This window comes from Chiloscyllium punctatum, chromosome 44 (assembly GCF_047496795.1).
Source record: "Chiloscyllium punctatum isolate Juve2018m chromosome 44, sChiPun1.3, whole genome shotgun sequence".
Lineage (NCBI taxonomy): Eukaryota > Metazoa > Chordata > Chondrichthyes > Orectolobiformes > Hemiscylliidae > Chiloscyllium > Chiloscyllium punctatum.
The window spans coordinates 48,863,366-48,885,337 of record NC_092782.1 but is presented as its reverse complement, the minus strand read 5'-3'; the positions used below and the strand labels follow the sequence as shown (position 1 = coordinate 48,885,337).

The 21,972-nt window shown below is 41.8% G+C and overlaps 1 protein-coding gene across 15 annotated transcripts in view; it reads left to right on the top strand.

Annotated features, from left to right (window-relative positions):
- col7a1l (collagen type VII alpha 1-like) overlaps positions 1-21,972 on the top strand; it is a 428,727-nt gene that overhangs the window by 92,997 nt on the left and 313,758 nt on the right. For all 15 annotated transcript variants that reach the window (XR_011955318.1, XR_011955319.1, XR_011955320.1 and 12 more), the window contains 8 exons: positions 88-227; positions 3,877-4,000; positions 5,092-5,235; positions 9,407-9,576; positions 11,691-11,828; positions 14,617-14,634; positions 15,822-15,848; positions 17,671-17,754. Coding sequence is in view for 12 of the 15 variants with exons in the window: in XM_072562892.1 (XP_072418993.1) it covers positions 88-227; positions 3,877-4,000; positions 5,092-5,235; positions 9,407-9,576; positions 11,691-11,828; positions 14,617-14,634; positions 15,822-15,848; positions 17,671-17,754 (845 nt within the window). In the remaining 3 variants the exon portion in view is untranslated. The remainder of the gene's footprint in view (positions 1-87; positions 228-3,876; positions 4,001-5,091; positions 5,236-9,406; positions 9,577-11,690; positions 11,829-14,616; positions 14,635-15,821; positions 15,849-17,670; positions 17,755-21,972) is intronic.

Sequence of the window (21,972 nt, the reverse complement as noted above, 5' to 3'; positions counted from 1 at the left end):
GGAGATATGAAAGGTTTATAGACAAGTAGGCGTCTATACTGATATTCTTGCTCAATTCTGACTACTCTTTGTTTTCTCCTTTATCAGTTTGCGGCAGAGCCAAGGCCGATATAGTGTTTTTGGTGGATGAATCCTGGAGCATTGGCCAGAATAACTTTAATAAAATTCGGGACTTTCTCTTCAGGATTGTTTCATACTTCCCGAAGATTGGACCTACAGGAACCCAGGTAAATGGAAGTATCCTACACTGGTGAGTCTGTGGGAGCAGGAAACATTCAATTAAATATTTTATGCTTTCTTATTACATTATGTCATATATTTTGGAAGAAAAGAAAGTTATTTAGCCCATGTATTCTCACCTTGGCATCTTGGTAGACCCTCTCCCATGATCCTTCCCCATTCTTGGGAAAGGCAAAGAAGCAGACAGTCATGTTTATCTCTGTTAGGTTTCCTCTTCAATTTTAACTAGGTTGCCTGGTGAACAAAGGAAGATCCTAACTCGATGCTCACTCCCTAAAGTTTTACCTTCTCCCTGCCATGTTAATGTAGTTTTACAATGATGTGCCTAATACCTGCTTAAGGTTTACAAGAATTCCCTTTTCACTGCCATCTGTGGAAAGCTGGGTACAGCTCGATCCCTGTCTGAGATAAATAATATTTGCTCACATTGAACTTCACCCTCAGCTCCCACAGATTAAATGAGTCCTTTCGCCTTAAACCTATTTAAGTTATTGATGGCCTTAATAATAATAGAGAACTGAATCAGATTCCTGATAAGTCTATCTTTACCTTCACCCTCGCCACAACCATCATCATCCCTGGATATGCCTTGTCTCATTGGAGGGACAGATCCAGCAAAGGTGGCAACATAGTTGGGATGGAATTGCCTTGGGAGTTCTCAACATTGACTCTGGACCCCACAAAGTCTCATGGCTTCACATAAAACATAGGCAAGGAAACATCCAGCTGATTACCCATGTACCTTCTTCCTTTGGCTGATGAATCAATGCTCCTCCATGTTCAGCAACATATGGAGAAAGCACTGAGGGTGGCAAGGGTGCAGAATGTACTCTAGGTAGGGCGATTTCAATGTCCACCACTAAGTGGCTTGGCAGTAGCACTACTGATCAAGCTGGTCAGGTCCAAAGGGACATCGCCGCTAGACTGGGTCTGCAGCAGGTGGTGAGGGGACCAACAAGAGGGAAAACATACTTGACCTCATCCTTACCAATCTGCTGACTGCAGATGCATCTACCCATGACAATATTGATAAGAGTGACCACTGCAGAGACTTTGTGGAAATGAAGTCTCACCTTTGAGAATATTGAGAATATAACCAACGGATCAGATCGAAGCCCTGACATTCCTGCAGCATCCAGTCATGAATGGTGGTGGACAATTAAATAACTCACTGGAGAAACAGGTGCCACAAATATTCCCATCTTCAATGGTAGAAAAGCCAACATGTCAGTGCAAAAGATAAGACTAATGCATTCTCAGCCAATCTTCAGCCAAAAGTGCCAAGTGGATAATCCATTGTGGCCTCTTCCAATGGGTCCCCAGCGTCACAGATGCATGTTCAGCCAATTCAATTCATTCCACGTGATATCAAGAAACAGTTGAAAGTACTCAATACTGCAAAGGCAATGGGCCTGATACTATTTCTGTAATAGTACTGAAGATTTTTGTTCTAGAACTTGAGAATTCATTACCCAAGCTGTTTCGGTACAGTTACAACAATGGTATCTTTCCAACAATATGGAAAATTGCCCGGGAGTGCCCTGCATCCAAAAAGCAGGACAATCCAACCCAGTCACTTCTCATTCCATCAGTCTACTCTCGATCATGAGTAAAGTCATGGAAGGTATCATCAACAGTGCTTTGAAGCAGCACATGCTTTGCAATAAGGGCCACTCAGCTCCTGACCTCTACATAGCCTTGGTTCAAATGTGGACAAAAGGGCTGAATTCTGGAGGTGAGGTGAGCATGACAGCCCTTGACATCAAATACACATTTGATCAAGTTTGGCATCAGAACTGTAATCAATGGGAATCAAGGGGCAAATTCTCCATTGTTTGGAGTCATACCTAGCACATAGAAAGATTTTTGTGGTTGTTGGAGGCCAGTCATCTCAGCTCCATGACATATCTGCAGGAGGTCCTCAGGGTTGTGTCCTAGGCTCAACCATCTTCAACTGCTTCATTAATGACATTACCTCTATCATAAGGTCAGAAGTGGGGAATGTTCACCGATTATTGCTCCATGTTCAGCACCATTTATGACTCCTATAAAGCTAAAGCAGTCCATGTTCAACTGTCACAAGATCTGGACAACACTCACGCTGACAGGCGACAAGTAACATTTGCACCATACAAATGCCAGACAATGACTATCTAGAGATACAATCCACCCACTGCCCTTGACATTCAATGGTGTTGACATCAGCATTCTGGGGGTTACCATTGACCAAAAACTGAACTGAACTCATCACATAAACACAATAGTTACAAGAGTGGGTCAGAGACTAAGAATACTGTGGTGAATAACTCAACTCCTGACTTCCAAAGCTTGTTCATCATCTCCAACGTACAAGTCAATTGTGATGGAATACTCTCCTCTTGCCTGGACAGATTCAGCTCCAGCAACACTCAAGGTGCTTGACACCATCCAAGACAAAACAGCCCGGTGATAGACACCACATTCACAAGCATCCATGTCCTCCATCAGTAGTAGCAGCATGTACTATCTACAAGATGCATTGCAGCAAGATCCTTAGACAGCACCTTCCAAAACCACAGTCACTTCCATCTAGAAGGACAAGTTCAGAAGATACATTGGAGCCCTACCACCTGCCACTTCCCCTTCAAGCCACTCAGCATCCTGACTTGGAAATGTATTGTCATCCTATCACTGATCAAAATACTAGAATTCCCTCCATCGGGGTATTATGGGTCTTCACACAGCACATGGACTGCAGCAGTTCAAGAAGGCAGCTCACCACTGCCTTCTCAATGCTGGCCATCTAGTGATGCCCATGTCCCATAGGTGAATACAAGAAAATCACAGGATGGCATCTATTACCACAGCACTTTGTCCTTTTCTGTACTACCCCAGTCCTAAAGTATCCTCCTTGAGTTGGATAGAATGCTAAATGAGGTTTTAACAAGGCCCTAATATCTGGCTATTTCAGTGAACTTGCAGCTCAGGAGTAGGTTAACACTTCAGAGCTCCTTATGTCTGACCAATACTTGATACTGAATACGTGTTATCAGAGTCAAAGGATATTAGAAAATACAGCTGTTGAAGTGGCAACCTGACCCACCAAGGCTTCCCACATAGAGTTTGATTAAACAGAAGTGGTATCAACATTTTCTCCTCCTGGAGTGAGACCAGCTGTGACAGCCTAACTATCATCGAGCTGAGTTCAGTTGACTATTTGTAGACCAGTTATTGAGATTGTTATCATCTTGGCTGAATGACACATTTTTCAGTGGAACCTTTTGACCTGCTTATATAGAAAAAAAAAATTCCTTACACATGGAGAATTTGGGAAATTAGTCCGACTAACAGTACTGTGCATCTCCCTACACCCCAAGGACTGCAGTGGTTCAAGAAAACAGCATAGCACCACCTTATCCAAGGCAATTAGAGATGGACAATAAATGCTGACCCAGCCAGTGACACCCACATCCAATGAACAAATAAAACAAATTTATCCTAATCGGGTTACGATTTTGCTGATTATCCATTTTTCTCAGCTGATGGATCTTTCACCACCTAGCCAGTGATAATTTAATGTGATTTTCACTTTGAGGTTGCTAGTCGGTGTCCAGTTGGTATTAATTCTTGATGCGGTTCCTTTTCCTTTTGCAACAGGTTGCTGTAGCTCATTACAGTGATAATCCCAGGCCAGAATTCCAGTTTAGTCAACACAAGGACAGGAATTCAGTATTGAGAGCAATCAGAGCAGTTCAATATCGTGGAGGCAACACCAGAACAGGTGAAACATTCCATACATTTATCAGTATGAAGTAGGCAGTGGTAGAGGATGATACCTTTCTTGGCTAGAAAGGGATTGTGCATTTTTGTTTCTTGAAAAATAAGGTCTCATGCTTGTTTGGTATAATTAATGGTGTAATCATTCAGTTACACAACTTGATAATTGCTGTATTGGAGCCACTGAATATTATTCTTGATCCTGTAAAGCATTTTTCCTTCATGTACTGTATGTTATTTTATGTTTATAATCCATCAGACTTAGAATTATAGAATCATACTGTACAGAAAGGGCCCTTTGGCCCCTCAAGTCCATCCCACTAAAGCTACACAAAATCTATACTAGTCCCACTTTCCAGCTCTAGGCCCATAGCCTTAAATGTTATGATATTTCAAGTTCTTAGCCAAGTACTTTTTAAAGGTTGGGAAGTTACCCACTTCAATGGCCCTCTCAAGTAGTGCATTCCAGATCTCTACCAATCTCTGAGTGAAAAAAAATTCCTCTCAAAACTTTTGTTAACACCATCTACCAACATTATATCTCCACAACTATTATTCTTTCACCACCCAATTCCTGTATCCTTTCATCAATTATCTCCATTACCTGTCCTGACACATTATTTAACTCCATTATGAACCCTTACAGAACAGTATTATTCTGTATTATTCTACTTTTGGCTTGAATTATTATATTTACGTGAAACACATCTGTTACATTGATGTTCAATCTGCAAATAACCCAATAGTCATTTACTTAAAATGATCTTAAAATGGAACCTATTTAAAGCACCAGCATTCTTCCTTATCTAAATATATGGCCATGCTTCCTGGCACCATTAACCAGCTCAAGGTGCCATTGGTATTGTCAATGTTGAACAGTTTGGACCGTATTTCTCTCGGTCATGTAATCTAAGAGATTTGAATATAATTTCCAGTTTCTCTGTGCAAAAAGTAATTCCTTCTTTGAAATTTATGAGTGACACTGCAGAGCTATCTGACTTTGATATGTATCTTATCTATTGCTTTTACACGAGGAAACACATCATAGTATGTATATGTCCCTAGTTCAGTGTTGTTTTTCTCTTGTTTTCCCAGCTCGAGGCATTGGTTATGTATTAAAGGAGTTATTCCAGACAACGGCTGGAATGCGACAGAATGTCCCACACATTCTGGTGTTGCTGACTGATGGACAGTCACAGGATGATGTGGAATTGCCAGCAAGAGTGGCGTATGGTCTAGGTATTGTCCTCTTTGAACGTTATCTGTCAACTAACTGTTAATAGCTTGCATCTTCTCACATAGCCAGGAATGGCAATTATTAAATGTAATGCTTATAGTCAATGAGAACCTTTGAATTACTTTCATTACATTGGGAAAGATGAAACTATGTCATAGAATCCCTACAGTGTGGAAGCAGGCCATTTGGCCCATCAAGTCTGCACCAACCTTCCAAAGAGCATCCCACCCAGACCCACCCCGTCCCTGTCACCCTGCATTTCCTCTGGCCACCCACCTATCCTGCATATCCCTGGACGCTATGGGTAATTTAGTTGGACTGTGGGAGGAAACCAGAGCACCTGGAAGAAACCCACGCAAACAATGTGCAAATTTTACACAGTCAGTCACCCGAGCGTGTAAGGCAGCAGTACTAACCACAGAGTCACTGTGCCATTCAGCAGACTGGCAAACTCAGTATAGGAGTGGGATCTATTATCTTTTCCTAGTCTATATATACATGCATATACAAATCAGGATTGGATATAGTCTGGAGCAGGACTTGAAATTGATGCTATTCCTAAGTATTCATTGTCCTTGATCACTTGCAGGATAAACATTAGGTTTGTGAGGTGCTCTTGAAGAAGCTTTAACAAGATGAGAAGTGATTGCAAAAGGTTTATTGTGGAAAGATTAGGTTGAGGGTGTTTGGTTCTGTCCTTGACACAGCAAAATAATCACTTACTGAATTTTCTATTAAGCTAAATTCACTGAGCCAAGGATATGGACATATTCCTGTTATTCCCTAAACAGTGCCTTCCATACCTAAATCATCAGTCAAGGGAAGATCAAGAAGTGCCAAGTAAATATAAAATTTTTAAAGCAGAAGAAATGATGCAAGGTTTGTTAATCTTTGAAATTGTCTTACACAGAAAGTCGAGATTAGAGTGGTGCTAGAAAAGCACAGCTGGTCAGGCAGCATCTGAGGAGCAGGAAAATTGACATTTCGGGCAAAAGCCCTTCATCAGGACTGAAAGCAGGGAGCCTCCAGGGTGGAGAGATAAATGGGGGAGGGGGGGAGGATGAGGCTGGGGAGAAGATAGCAAAGAGTACAATAGGTGTATGGGGATGGGGATCCTCCCACATCCTCCAGACCGAAGGGGTAACCATGGACACCCATATGGGCCCCAGCGCTGCCTATCTCTTTGTCAGCTACGTAGAACAGTCCATCTTCCGTAGTTCCACCAGCACTACTCCCCACCTCTTCCTCGGCTACATTGATGACTTCATCAGCGCCACCTTATACTCCCACGGGGAGGTTGAACAGTTCATCAATTTCACCAACACATTCCACCCCGACCTTAAATTCACCTGGACCATCTCTGATACCTCCCTCCCCTTCCTGGACCTCTCTATCTCCATCAATGATGACGACTTGACACTGACATTTTTTTACAAACCCACCGACTCCCACATCTACATGGATTATACCTCTTCCCACCCTAACTCCTGCAAAAATGCTATCCTGTATTCCCAATTCCTCCGCCTCCGCCATATCTGCTCCCAGGAGGACCAGTTCTACCACAGAACGCACCAGATGGCCTCCTTCTTTAAAGACCACAATTTCCCTTCCCACGTGGTTGAAGGTGCCCTCCAACACATCTCATCCACATCCCGCACCTCTGCCCTCAAATCCCACCCCTCCAATCGTAACAAGGACAGAACCCCCCTCGTCCTCATCTTCCACCCATATCAACCTTCGCATAAACTGCATCATCTGCCAACATTTCCACCACCTCCAAACGGACCCCACCACCGGGGTTATATTTCCCTCCCCACCCTTTTCCACTTTCCACAAAGACTACCTGGTCAGGTCCATGCTGCCCAACAACCCACCCTCCCCCCCCCCATCCCCCACCACTGTCGGAATTGTAAAACCTGTACCCGCATCTTCCCCCAACACGCCCCCACCCCCCCCAACCTCCATCCAAGGCCCCAAAGGAGCCTTCCACATCTATCAATGTCATGTATTGTATCCGTTGCTCCCTATGCGGTCTCCTCTACATTGGGAAGACTGGACGCCTTCTCGCAGAGTGCTTTAGGGAACATCTCCGGGACACCCACACCAATCAACCCCACCGCCCCGTGGCCCAACATTTCAACTCCCCCTCCCACTCTACCGAGGACATGCAGGTCCTGGGCCTCCTCCACCACCATTCCCTCACCACCCGACGCCTGGAGGAAGAACGCCTCATCTTCCGCCTTGGAACACTTCAACCCCGGGGCATCAATGTGGACTTCACCAGTTTCCTCATTTCCCCTCCCCCATCTTACCCCAGTTCCAACCTTCCAGCTCAGCACCATCCTCATGACCGGTCCTACCTGCCTATCTTCCTTCCCATCTATCCGCTCTACCCTCCTGTCTGACCTATCACCTTCATCCCCACCCCCATCCACCTATTGTACTCTTTACTACCTTCTCCCCAGCCCCAGCCCCACCCCCCTCCCATTTATCTCTCCATCCTGGAGGCTTCCTGTCTCTATTCCTGATGAAGGGCTTTTGCCCGAAACGTCGATTTTCCTGCTCCTCGGACGCTGCCTGACCGGCTGTGCTACAAGAGTCATGGGTCATATTTAGGAAACAAAAGTTAAGGACACAGTCAGATCAGCAACAGTATTATAGAATGCCGATCAGATTGAAGGGGCTGAATGAAGAGTGGTGACTCCTATTTTTGATGACCTTAAACTAGATTGGTTGCTTATTGTGCACATCTGATAGCCAGTCAAAGACAGGCATTAGTAAAGACCTGGATAGAACACAACCATCAGGTCTGCTACCAATTAGTCGTGGATTGGTACAAGAGACCATAAAGAAGGAAGAGGGCAAATTAGCAGGCAAGAGACAAACATAAAACTAAAATCATAATGGGCCAGGCAGCATCCATGGAGAGAAAGAGCAAGCTAACATTTCTAGTCCAGATGACTCTCCGTCAGAGCTGTTGCGGAGGGGACAGCATTTATGCAATAGTGGAGGGATGGAGTGCTGGGGGAGAATAGGGAAAATTAAGTGACCTCCCCCTATCACTTAATGGTATTGAGTTCACAATCTTAAGGTGTTGAACTCAATATTAAGTCCAGAAGGTTGTAATTCTCCAATGTTGTAATATTACAATGTTCCAGCAAATCACAGCACAAACTGGAAGAACAACATCTCGTCTTCAGACTCGGCTCTTTATAACCTTCTGGACCTAATATTGAGTTCAGCACCTTCAGATTTTGAACTCAATACCATTTCTTCCCTTTCTTTCAACTTTGCTTATTTTATTCTCTGTCACTGCGTCCTCTCTCCCCTCTCCCCTACTCCAGTGGAACCATCTCTTCTTTACAGTCTGGCAGTTAGACACACCATTGTTCTGCCATTCTCACGTTCCAATCACTTAATCTGCACTATCAGCATCCTTTCTATCCCCGGTGCTCCACGCCACCAACTGAACCCCCTCCCCCAACCCAACTATAGTATAAATGCTGTCCCCTCCACACTTCATGTCAGCACTGCTGGAGAATCATCTAAACTTGAAACGTTAGCTTGCTTTGTCTTCAGAGAAGCTATCTGACCTGCTGTGATTTCCAGCAATATTTGTTTTCAAAGTACAGATTCCAGCATCTGCAATAATTTGCTCCTCTAAAAATAAAATCTTCTGCCTATCGGAAATAATTCACATATTTTCATAGTTCCATGAAGGATTATAATAGACTAATTAAAAAGAAACTGTTTTTTTGTGACAGATGGGTTAGTAACCAAGGTCACAGATTTAAGGTAATTAGCAAAAGATTGAGAGAAATCACGAATATAAGAAAACGACACTAATTGTTTTTAAAGTGATCAAGAATGTTCTGCCCGTAATGATGTGGGAAGCAGGTTTTAATAATAACTTGCAAAAAGGTTACTTGAAGTGGAAAAATTGCAAGCCCCTCTGGTAAAAAGGGGTGATGGGGATTAATTGGAAAACATAGAGGCAAGGGGCTTCTGAGCTATGTTGTACATTGTGTACTATTACAGAATTATTGCAATGATATTTTAATTAGACAGAAGAGTAAAAGGTTGAGTCTGATGATAAGGAAATAATCTAATCAAGAGATCCATGTGACTTCACAAACCATGAGACAAATTCTCAAGCGTGAAATAATCTTTCAGGTATTAAGGTCATCTCTGTGGGGATTGCGAGTGCAGATATGGAGGAACTCAAAAGAATCATCTACCGTGGGCCCCAAAATAATATATTTTTCGCAAGTACGTTTGATGATTTACCATTGATTGAAAGAGAGCTGGTCGAAAGGATCTGCAGTGAAGCCACAGTGACTGAGGTAGGAATTGCTTGCGTCTTGTTTGTTCACTTCGTTACATCATCCATACATTTTGAACTCTGCAGGTCAAAGATTAAGGAATGGATTAGGGGAGGCACAGGTCTCCGGGGCTTTAGTTATGTGGAGAGACTTGAGAAACCAGGATTGTTCTCTTTTGGTTAGCTAAGGTGAGATTTGATAAAGATGTTCAAAATCTTGAGTTTTGATGGACTAAAATGGAGAAAATGTTTCCAGTGGCAAAAGTGTAGGTAACCAGAGGATGCAAATTTAAGGCAAAAGACTGTATATTTTTATAGAAAGAGTTGTTACGAGTGTGAAAGGCTGGTGGAGGCAACTTCAGTAATAATTTTCAGAATAGAATTGGATAACTAACATTTATATTATATAAGTCAACTTTTTGGGCCCAAGTATTTCTCTAAAAAAAGTCAAGGTTTGAATTTCACTTGAGTGATAATTTTGAGCATTTGAAATACATGCATGTTCCTGAGTGTGATGATGCATTTCAGGTCATCCACTTTATTATTATTTTAGGTTGGAAGTGAAGGAGCATTTATGACCTGATTGGCACCATTTTTGAGTGGCCTATTCCAATCTCTGAAATTCTGTCCCACTAACTCACTTCCTCCTCTTGCTGTTCCTCTTCTGAGCTTCCACTCATAGCGAAGGCTGAAAAGAGAAAACATCGAATGGACAGTTTGTGAATGGGATTGAGTGTCAACCTTCATGAGAAGTGAACAGTAAATGCAACTAGAAAGACAATGGCAACATTTCATCAAGAATCTGGGATCAACTTATATATGAGAAAAGTGAAAAGTTAAGGATATTTTGGATCGCATGTTGGGGTTGACATTTACACAATATAAACAATTATATAGCATAAATAATATTTAAAGGAGAAACATTTGGAGAGCTTTGGGGATAGGGCAGGAAACGGAACCAATTGGATAACTCTTTGAAAAGGCAGGCACAAGAATTCAATGAATATTCTGGACAGCACTAAAGGAGCAGACGATAATAGCTGCTGCTTGGTGAGATATTATTCTGCAGATCCAGCATGCTGTACTGTGGAATGCTAAAACACAGATTCATGCCCGTATCTCCTTCCTATCACGGTTCAGTTTACTCAGCTGGCTGGATGACTGGTTTGTGATGCAGTGTGACCAAACAGCATGAGTTTAATTCCTGTACTCGCTGATGTCACCACCTCCTCGACCTCTCCCATTGCCTGAGGCATGGTGACCCTCAGGTTAAACCACTACCAATCATCTCTGTCTCATGAGAGAGCAGATCTCCTGGACTGTGGTGACTTTAATCAACATTGGGAATCACCCAACAGCTGTTTCCCATTGAAATTGCATGGGGTAGGACTCTTAGGGCACAGTCAGTCAATGTTAGCCTATATGTTCTCACCTGACAAATGTGGAAAGACCAGGGACTGAGGTTTTCTTATCTGCTTGACTACTATCTTTTCAGCTGTGACAATGAAGACCAGACTGAGACTAAGCAGTTAAAAATATGGAACATTCAAGCCAGGAAGCTCATATTGATTCTTTAATCCATTTAAGAATCCAACAGTTATTTTGCATTGCCCTTAATCAATCTTGGTATACATTGCAAGCTCTACCAATCCCTGTCTACAATTTCTGAATATTGCATTTGAGGCCGTTAATTGGCAGAGTGTCATCTATTCAAGGTCTATTTCAGAGCACATGCTTTCTATCTGTTTAATGCCAAAAACACCCTTGGCCACCAGAGATAAGATTCAGAAATCAAGTACTCACAGCATTTGGGGTTAAATTAGATGGAACATTATCAGATTATGACACAGTTTCCCAACACCTCTTCCCAACAGGGCTATTTGCTGGTATTTTGTAAAGGGAAAGTTAACCTTTCAATGTGAAGTAGTTGCTCTATAAATTATGTTTAACTTGAAGTTTCCTCTGTTAATCTCTGGTCCTGATGCCCTGGTTTAGTACAGAAAGCTTATCCATAAAACTACTGTGAGTTCCTTACAAAAACAATCTGATATTACCCATCAGAGCATTTGTTTCCCTTCTATTGTTTTTTTGTTTGAGTTGCTGTGCTTTATATCTGATAATTTATGTGTCTTCTAGTATCCTATACAAGGTGGATCTGAAACTAGGTCCAACATAGATAATCAGCAAACAGAATCTATAATATCCAAAGCCTCCAAGCATGAAGTTGAAGATGTCAGAAAGCCTGAAGGTCCCTGTGCATCACACTGCTTGAAGGTGAGCTTCTGAACAATATGATGCTAAATGACAAGTCAGTCAGTTCTCAATCACAGGAGTAGAATTCATCATCAGCTGGGGAGTAAAATAGGTGGTTGTGGATCTGCTGACAGTTTCCATACAATGTTCACTTTCACTTCCACTATTTCACTGAGACGGAGTGCATAAGGGATGTCCTGCCCACTGTCTCCTCCATCAATGTGTAGCTGAATTTTGCTTGCACTCTTACTAGATGGCTCTAGACAAATTGTTCACGGCACAGTGAAGGGTACAATACAAAATGCCAACCTTCCCAACACTGCATTATCCAGGAACATATTCACCAGGGGCATTTCTCTGAGTGAACCACATCACTGAGGCATCAAGCAAAATATTTTATTTTCAGTTTATTCGAGAATTTTAATTATTTATAACCTTTATAATAAAAATGGAGAAAAAGAATGTTTGACTGGGCAAGGTGGTTGAGGTGGGGAGGAATATAATCAACAGGCTGAGCTCTTCTACTGCAAAGTAGCCATGGACTATGTGAGCAAAGAAAGCCTTTGAACTTAGCTCAAAGTATCTTTATTGGATGAATATCATCTCCTTTTTAAATACATTGATTTGACATAGTTCTACTTCCAATTAGGAGGTGCTGATACTGGGATTTTGGGTGCTGCAATCATTGTTCATTGTGGCCCTTCAGTTATTCATTTTACTTTCATTAATTTTAATGAATTGATTCTCTTTGGACAGCATGCTGAAGCATGTACATGAACTTCTGACCTGCACATCCAGTCACACACCTTAGTGTGCAAATCTAAAGAAGTTCCACTGAAGAAGTGTTTAAGGCTGAGGAATAAATTGCATTGCTGTAACTTGATTGAGTTTTTGAGGAAGTGACAAAGAAGATTGGTGAAGGCAGAGCAGTGGATGTGGTTTATCTGGACTTTAGTAAGGCATTTAACAAGGTTCTGCATGGTTAGCAAAGCTAGATCACATGGAATACAGGGAGAGCTGGCCATTTGGATACAGAACTGGCTTAAAGACAGGAGATAAAGGGCGGTGGTGGAGGGTTGATTTTCAGACTTGGAGGCCTGTGACCAGCAGTGTGCCACAAGGATTAGTGCTGGGTCCATTACTTTTTGTTATTTGTATCAATGATTTGGTTGTGAATAAAGGAGGTTAGTTAATAAGTTTGCAGATGATACCAAAATTGGTAGTGTACTGGAGAACCAAGAAGATTATCTCATTGTACAATGGGATCTTGATCAGATGGGCCAATGGTTCAAGGAGTTTAATTCAGATAAATGTGAGATGCTTTATTTTAATAGGTCAAGTCAGGGTAGGACATATACACTTAATGGTGAGGTCCTAGGGAGTGTTGCCAAACAAAGAGATCTTAGAGTGCAGGTTCATAGTTCCTTGAAAGTGGAGTCACAGGTAGACAGGATAGTGAAGAAGCATTTGGTACTCTGGCCTTTGTTGGTCAGTGTATTATGTATAGGGGTTGGGCGGTCATATTGTGGCTGTACAGGACATCAGTTAGACCACTTTTTGAATACTGTGTGCGATTCTGGTCTCACAGCAATAGGAAAGATGTTTTGAAATTTGAAAGGGTTCAGCAAAGATTTACAAGGACATTGCTAGGGTTGGAGCTATAGGGATCTATAGGGAGAAACTGAATAGGCTGAGGCTATTTTCCCTGGAGCATTGGAGGTTGGGGAGGGGGGTGACAAAACAGAAGTTTACAAAATCATGAGGGTTTGGATAGGGTGAAAAGCCAAGATCTTTTCCCCATCATAGGAAAGTCTAAACTTAGCAGGCATTTGTTTAAGGTGAGAGGGGAAAGATTTAAAAGGAACTGAATGGGCAGTTTTTTCACGCAGAGGGTGGTGCGTGTATGGAATGAGCTGCCAGAGGAACGGGAGGAGGTTGGTACAATTGCAACATTTAAAAGGCATTTGGGTGAGTAAGTGAATAGGAAGGGTTTAGAGGGATATGGACTAAATGGTCTGTTTCCATGCTATACAAATCTATGCCTCACGGAGAAGAAAGGTTTATCCTGGTTTGATTTGGCGACACTCAGTGCAGATAATGAGAGGCAATGCACTTCCTTTACTTCAGATGAATAGGTTTCACTTTTAGAAGCATTCAAACGTTGTCAAAGTCAAACAGAAAAACAGCTATCAAACACGGGGTGGCATGCTGGCTCAGTGGTTAGCACTGCTGCCTCACAGTAGCAGGGACCTGGGTTCGATTCCAGCCTCGGGTGACTGTCTGTCTGTCTGTGTGGCGTTCGCAAATTCTCCCTGCGTCTGCGTGGGTTTCCTCCGGGTGCTCTGGATCCCCCCCACAGTCCAAAGATATGCAGGTTGGATGAATTGGCCATGTTAAATTGCCCCTAGTGTTCAGCGATGGTTAGGTGCATTGGTCTGAGGTAAATGTAGGGTGGGGGAATGGATCTGGGTGGGTTACACTTCGGAGGGTCGGTGTGGACTTGTTGAGCTAAAGGGCCTGTTTCGACATTGTAGGGATTCTATATGGCAGAAACAAAATCAGAAATTACAGGAAAAGCTCAGCAGTTCTGGCAGTATCAATGGAGAGAAAGCAAAATTAATGTTTCAAGTCCACTGACCTTTCTGCAGAACAGTTCTGTTTTTCTGAACAATTTCTATTTTTATTTCTGATTTCCAGTATCCACTGTTCTTTAGTTTCCATGGAATATGTTAGGTCAAGTCCTTTCAGAAAGTAAATCTATTTTAAGATTTCAAAACAACTAACTGTTTCTTATATTTTATGTTTGCAGGGTCAAAAGGGAGAACGGGTAATAGTATTTGCATATTTATTTTGTGTCTTGTATATTTTCTAATCTGAAATATATTACTATTTCTTTAACATTGTAACAACTCAGCAGACAAACTGGTAATATAATTTTGATGAATTTTTCTGTTCTATGTTTTAAAGTAATTGCATTTACTTCCATGACAACACCGTTCAATGCTTTGCATACGTAGATTTTCCAGTTTATGGAATTCTCTGGATCAGTTTTCATTGTTGACAGCTAACCTGCTTGATATTTTTCCTTTTCTATCTGTCTTTCACTCTCGAATCTCTCCTCACTTTATTTCATTAACCTACTACCTGTAGTCCTTCAGCTTTAATCTCCCCCAGCCCTGCTGCCTCAGTCAGTACAAGCAGTTCATCCTCCTGGTATTTAGCGAGTCCTGATTCTGCAGCTGCCTCAAAAGCAATAAATCAGACAAATCAGACCTTAACATTAGCAATGAACCCTGACCTTCTTTTTAACCTCAATGGGATGTGGCATCACGAGCTGGGCTAGCATTTATTGACTGTTCTTAATTGCCCTTGAAAAGCCAGTGGTGTAGTGTCTTCTGGAATTGCTGCTATCTGTGTGGTGTAGGTATACTCTCAATGCTGTTAGGAAAAGAGGTCCACCCACGATTTTGATCCAGTGACACTGAAGGAGCTGCAATATATTTCCAGGTCAGAGTACTGCGTGGCGTGGAGGGTAAAATGCAAGTAATGCTGTTCCTAAGTATCCAGTCCCTTTGTCCCTTTAGATGATAATGGTTTTGAGTTTGGAAGGTGCTGTCAAAGGAGCCTTGGTGAGTTGTTGCAGTGTATCTTATAGATGATGCACACTGTGGCTAGTAGTGGAAGGAGTGAATGTTACAGATGATACATGGGGTGTAGAGGGGAATCGACCAAGCTTCTTTATCCTGCATGGTGTTGAGTTTCTTGCAGTTGGTGACATTCCATTACGCTCCTGACTTGTGCCTCGTAGATAGCGGACAGACTTTAAGTAACGAGGCACGAGTGTTCTGAACTCAGGCACTAGGTGCATTTCACCTGGCATATATAGCACATAAAAATGAGTTTTATGCTAACAAGGATATAAGTTTGAATCTGTCACCAGCATGGGCCAGCTTTGTCAAAGACAGTCAAGTAGCAAAGAATAGTCTCTCTAAATTTTTTGATTCTTAATTTCAGGGTGAAATGGGATCTCCAGGAAAGCCGGTGAGTATCTGTAAAATCTGTACTAACTGAATTAGAAACATTTACTTTAACTAATGGTCTAAAGGCAATTCAAGCAGATCAAGCGGTGAATGTTTTACTCCTGGGTGGGAGAATACAAGACATTCAACTCATTGAGCAGGTAAAACATTGTCCTCTGTAACTAACACTGAATTGTCTGACTCCATTACAATACTCTAAAAATCCCACTTGAGTCTTAGATTTTTTATGGAAAGTAATCTGACTGTTATTGCTTATTGTGTCTGCTTTATTTGCTTGCCATTTCTGCTCTGAATACCTTGTGGTACCTGCTAAGTGCAGGACCCACTGGAGAATGGGTCTAGCACCACACGCTAGATAATGATCAGAAACAGGAATCCTGGCAGATGTTCCTCCTCCAGCTGCCATCAGGAATCTAAACTGGGAACACTTCAGACTGTATAACCCAGCATCAAAACATGTTATGCATTTAATCACTAGAACCATATGGGATGAGCGTTTAATGTACAGTACCTTGCCATATGTAAAAACATCAACTCTTTAAGTGAATTGGGAGTGGTGGGGATGGGGAGTGTGAGGGTGGTGGGGATGGGGAGTGTTGCTGGCCCATCTGATTTGTGACTGTAAAACCCCATTCTGAGGTTCTAGCCTTGGCTCCATGGATAACTCTTGCGTCTCGGAGTGAAAAGGTTTGGAGATTTGAATATATAATCTCGGCTGACACTTCAGTGCAATACCGAAGGAATGGTGCAATGTCAGCAGTGCTACATTTTGGATAAGTTAAATCCAACTCCTCGAATGGATGCAGTGGTCACATGCCACTTTCTGAAGAAGCGCAGAGCAGTTTTGCCCAGTATCCTAGGCAACGCTTATCCTTTAGCTGACACTTGGTCATTTATCAGAATGCTGTTTGTGAAACATTGCTGCATCTGTACCATCACGTTTTCTGTATTAAAATGGCAACTAAATTGCAAAAAGTACTTAGTTAGCTGTATAAGACTTAGGGAGGTCCTGAGATCATGAAAGACTCTGTAGAAATGCAACTTTGTTATTTCTTAAAGGGGAATAATAAAAGATGGCAACCTGCTAAAGTGATAACTGAGTAACTGATAGATACATAGTCTTTTTTATATAGAATCCCTACAGTGTGGAAACAGGTCTTTCGGCCCAACAAGTCCACACTGAACAGCAACCCAACCAGACCCATTTCCTTACATTTACCCCAGACTAATACATCCCTGAACACAATGGGCAATTTAGCATGGCCAATTCGCCTAACCTTCACATCTTTGGACTGTGGGAGGAAACTGGAGTGCCCAGAGGAAACCCACTCAGACACACGGAGAATGTGCAAACTCCACACAGACAGTCGCTCAAGGCTGGAATTGAACCTGGGTCCCGGGAGCTGTGAGGCAACAGTGCTAACCACTGAGCCACCACGCTGCCCCAACCTACAGATCCTCACAATCTGTTTTAAAGCAGTCTGACATTAAGTTGATATACACCCAAATTCGAAAACACACTGACCCAATCCCTGCAGCTAAGGAGGACATCAACAAACAACAACAGACAATGGTCAACATGCAACAATGACAAAGTAGCACATCGCACTTGAATCAGAGAGGACTCAGATCTACAACCATCTGATCCAACATCCAATAAGTTATCCACTATGCCACTGGCCCAACAGAGCCAGTTGCTTTTCAGTAACTTCTCAGTTATTTTTGGATGAATGGTATTGTCCATTGTTGTTTATACTTTAATCAATGTTAACAGTGAGTGGACTGATCACTCTATTCACATGTTGCATTCTTATATATTTCAGGGTCAACTAGGTTTCACAGGTTTACAAACAAGTGGAGGATATGATTCATTTGCATTCGCTGATAAGGGAGAAAAAGGAGAACGGGTAAGCCCTTTAATGAACTCATTTACATTCAGTTGCTGAATGTATTTGAACAGAAAGCTGACGTACTGCCTCAGGTGAAATAAAATAACCCATACACAAAGGATGATGGATGTTAATTCTGTGAAGAAGTTGACATTATTCTCCTTATACTGCAGGCAAGGTTAAGAGGAGATTTAAATGAAGTGTTCCAAATCATGAAGCAATTTAATAAAATAAATAAGAAGCTGCTTTGCACAAGTTGGTAGCCAGAGAACAAAGATTGAAGATAATTGGCCATACTGTCACTGGGGACATGACGACAACAGATTACTGTATAGCAAACTGATCTGGAATGCACTACATGAAAGAGTAATGGAAGTAGATTAAATAACAGCTTTCAAAAGGAAGTTGAACAAATACCCAAAAAGTGTTATGGGGAAGCAGTAGAGAAGTGAGACTAATTGGATAGCTGTACTGTAGACAGGCCAAATAACTTGCTTCTGTACTAGCTGATTCTATATCAATTTGTACATTAAGGGGATTGGTTAGTTCAGAACGCTGCATGACTGGTGAGTGATGCCAGTAAAACAAATTCAATTCCACAGTGGTGATATTACCATGAAGGACTCTCATTCTCAACTTGCCTTAAGTTAAAGTCATCACCAGTCATCTCTATCAAATCAGAGAGCAGGCATTTGGTCTGGTAGGATGATGATTACTTTAACTTGCAAATCCATTGGTCATTAGTTCCCAAACAGATCATGATTCCATTTAGGTTTACTTTGTGAGGGTTGCTCCAGTAAAAAGCATTTCCTTTGTGTGAAAGTGTTTTGCTTTGATGGTGAAACGGAAAGCATGTTAGTTACCTCACGGTGATAACTTGTAACATCACTGAGCAGTGAATGTGGATGCAATTTACATCAACCATTTGTTTAGAAATGGGTAACCAATTTGGTTTTCTGGGAGGATTAAATCAAATAAATGAAGGATGTTTCCTCATTCAAACCTTTTCCTTTAACTAGACTGAGTAAGAATATGATTTAAAATTCCAGGTGTATGATGGGAGCACAAACTGTGAATTGATTCCAGATGCCAAATCTTGCTCAGTAACAGATAGATGGGAGTTCATGAGTGCTAGCACTTTGGCAGGAGAGGTGCTATCTCATCATCCTGGTTTTGGAAAGATGTATTAAACTGAAAAGGGTGCAAAAATTGATTTATGAGGATGTTACTGAGACTGGAGAGTTTGAGTTATAAGGAGTGGCTGGATAGGCTGGGACAATTTCCCTGGAGGGTAGGAGGCTGAGGGGTGACCTCATAGAGGTTTACAAAATCATGAGGGGTATAGATAAGTTGAATGGCCAAGGTCTTTTCCACATGGTAGGGGAGTCCAAAACTAGTGGGCCTAGGTTTAAGGTGAGATGGATAAGATTTAAAAGGAACCTGAGGGGCAACTTTTTCACACAGAGGTTGTTGCGTATATGGAATCAGTTGCCAGAGGAAGTAGTAGAGGCGGGTACAATTATAACATTTAAAAGAAATGTACATGAATAGGAAAACTTTATCGGGATATGGGCCAAACTGGTCCATGCTGTAAGACTTTATGACTCTATAACTCTAAATAAAATTTCTTCAATTTTTGTAAATGAGAAAACATAAGTTATTACTTTCCATAAATCATTCTGCTCCTGTTAACATATGTGTGAGATGTCACAGCATTTCCCAGTCCACAATACTGCAAGATGTTAGATTGTAATCAAAATTGTCAGGACACAGAGTGAATGGTGTTATACTGTTCACGTCTGCAGTGGCTCCTCCATCATCTGTCATGTTCTTGGACATGAATCATAAAGTTGCTGGATCATCTTCTCTCCAATCTAGTTCCAATCTGCTTCTCTATTCCAAATATCATCTTTGTCTGATGAATCAGACTAATCGACTCTACCTCAATATGCTTGAATAATGGAGGGTTACTTCCTCAGTCAGTGAGATTAAAAAAAAGATGTTACTGATTTGTCTGCATTGAAAGTTCTAAGGAAACATTCTCCACTGTGCTGAAATTGAGATTTGTGGCACTGGCCTGTGCATAAACCCTCTTCACTCCAGCACCTAGACATAAATGCTAAAATGTCTTCCCTTAATGTTTGAGGTTTGCTGATTGTTTGAGATAGAAATTCAATACTGTATTAATTTGCCTCCTCGCTTAGTGTAATCATCGGACCCCCACCCACAGAAGAATGTTTGTTAAGGTTACAAAGGGATTTTGATCAAATGGGTCAATGGGCTGAAAAATGGCAGATGGAGTTCAATATGGATAAATGCGAGGCATTACATTTTCAATTAACAAACATGGTTAAGACTTATACAATTAAAGGTAGGGCCTTCGGAAGTGTTGTAGAGCAGACGGATCTAGGGATTTAGACACATAAGTCTTTGAAGTTTTGCATCACATATAGAGACAGTGGTTAAAAAAGTATTCAGCACACTTGCCTTTATTGCTTAGTCCTTAGAGTATAGGAATTGGGAAGTCATGTTGAGGTTGTACAGGACATTGGTGAAGCCTCTGCTGGAGTACTGTGTGCATTTCTGGTCACCCCAGTTTAGGAAGGATATTATTAAGCTGGAGAAGGTTCAGAGGAGATTTACCAGAATGTTGCCTGGTATGGAAGATTTGAGTTGTAAAGCAAGGCTGGATAGACTTTTCACTGGAGCATTGGAGGTTGAGAGATGACCTTATAAAAGTTTATAAAATCATGAGGGATATGAATAGGGTTAATGGTGGTTGTCTTTTAACTAGGATGGGAGATTTCAAGACTAGGGAGCACATTTTTAAGGTGAGAGGAGAAATCTTTTAAAAAGACACGAGGAGCAATATTTTTACACAGAGGATGATTCACATGGAATGAACCAGAGAAAGTGGTGAATGTGGGCATAACTACAACATTTAAAAAACATTTGGATAAGAACATATATAGAAAAGATTTGGAGGGATTTGGGTCAGGAGCAAGCAGGTGGGATTAGTTCAGTTTGGGGTTATGTTCAGCACGGTCTAGTTGGACCGAAGGATTTGTTTCGGTGCTGGATGACTCTGACTCTCCGATTATGAGACCGTGGGCTTCCATCTTTCAGCCAGTTCAATAAATAAAAGTGTAAGCTCGATTGTTGTCATAAGAGATGTACAGCACAGAAATAGACTGTTCGGTCCAACTCACCCATGCCGACCAGATATCCTAACCTAATCTAGTCTCATTTGCTAGCATTTGGCCTACATCTCTCTAAACCCCTCCTATTCAAATACCCATCCAGGTGCCTTTTAAATGTTGCAATTGTACCGGCCTCCACCCCTTCTTCTGGCACTACCCTCTCCATGAAAAAGTTGCCACTTAGGTCTCTTTTATATCTTTCACCCTGAACTTATGCCCTCTAGTTCTGGATTCCCCCACCCCAGGGAAAAGATTTTGTCTATTTATCCTATCCATGCCCTCATGATTTTATAAATCTCTAAAAGATCACCCCTCAGCCTCTGATGCTCCAGAGAAAACAGCCCAAGCCTATTCAACCTCTCCCTATAGTTCAAATCCTCCAACCCTGGCAACATCCTTGTAAACCTTTTCTGAACTCTTTCAAGTTTCATACCATCCTTGCAATAGGAAGGAGACCAGAACTGCACACAATATTCCAAAATTGGCCCAACCAATGACCTCCCAACACCTACACTCCATGCTATGTCCAATAAAGGAAAGCATACCAAATGCCACCTTCACTATCCTGTCCAACCTGAGACTCTACTTTCAAGGAACTATGAATCTGCACTCCAAGGTCTCTTTGTTCAGCAACATTCCCTAGGATCTTCCCATTAAGTGTATAAGTCCTGCACTGATCTGCTTTTCCAAAATGCAGCACCTTGCATTTACCTAAATTAATCTCCATCTGCCACACCTCAGCCCATTGACCTATTTGATCAAGATCCCGTTGTAATCTGACGTAACCTTCTTTGCTGTTCACTACACTTCCAATCTTGGTGTCATCTGCAAACTTACAAACTACACCTCCTATGTTCACACCCCAATCATTTATATAAATGATGAAAAGTAGTGGACCCAGCACTGATCCTTGTTAGCGCTCCACTGGTCACAGGCCTCCAGTGTGTAAAGCAACCCTCCACCACCACCCTCTGTGTTCCACCACCCTCTACCTCTGAGCCAGTTCTGTATCCAAATGACTAGTTCTCCCTGTATT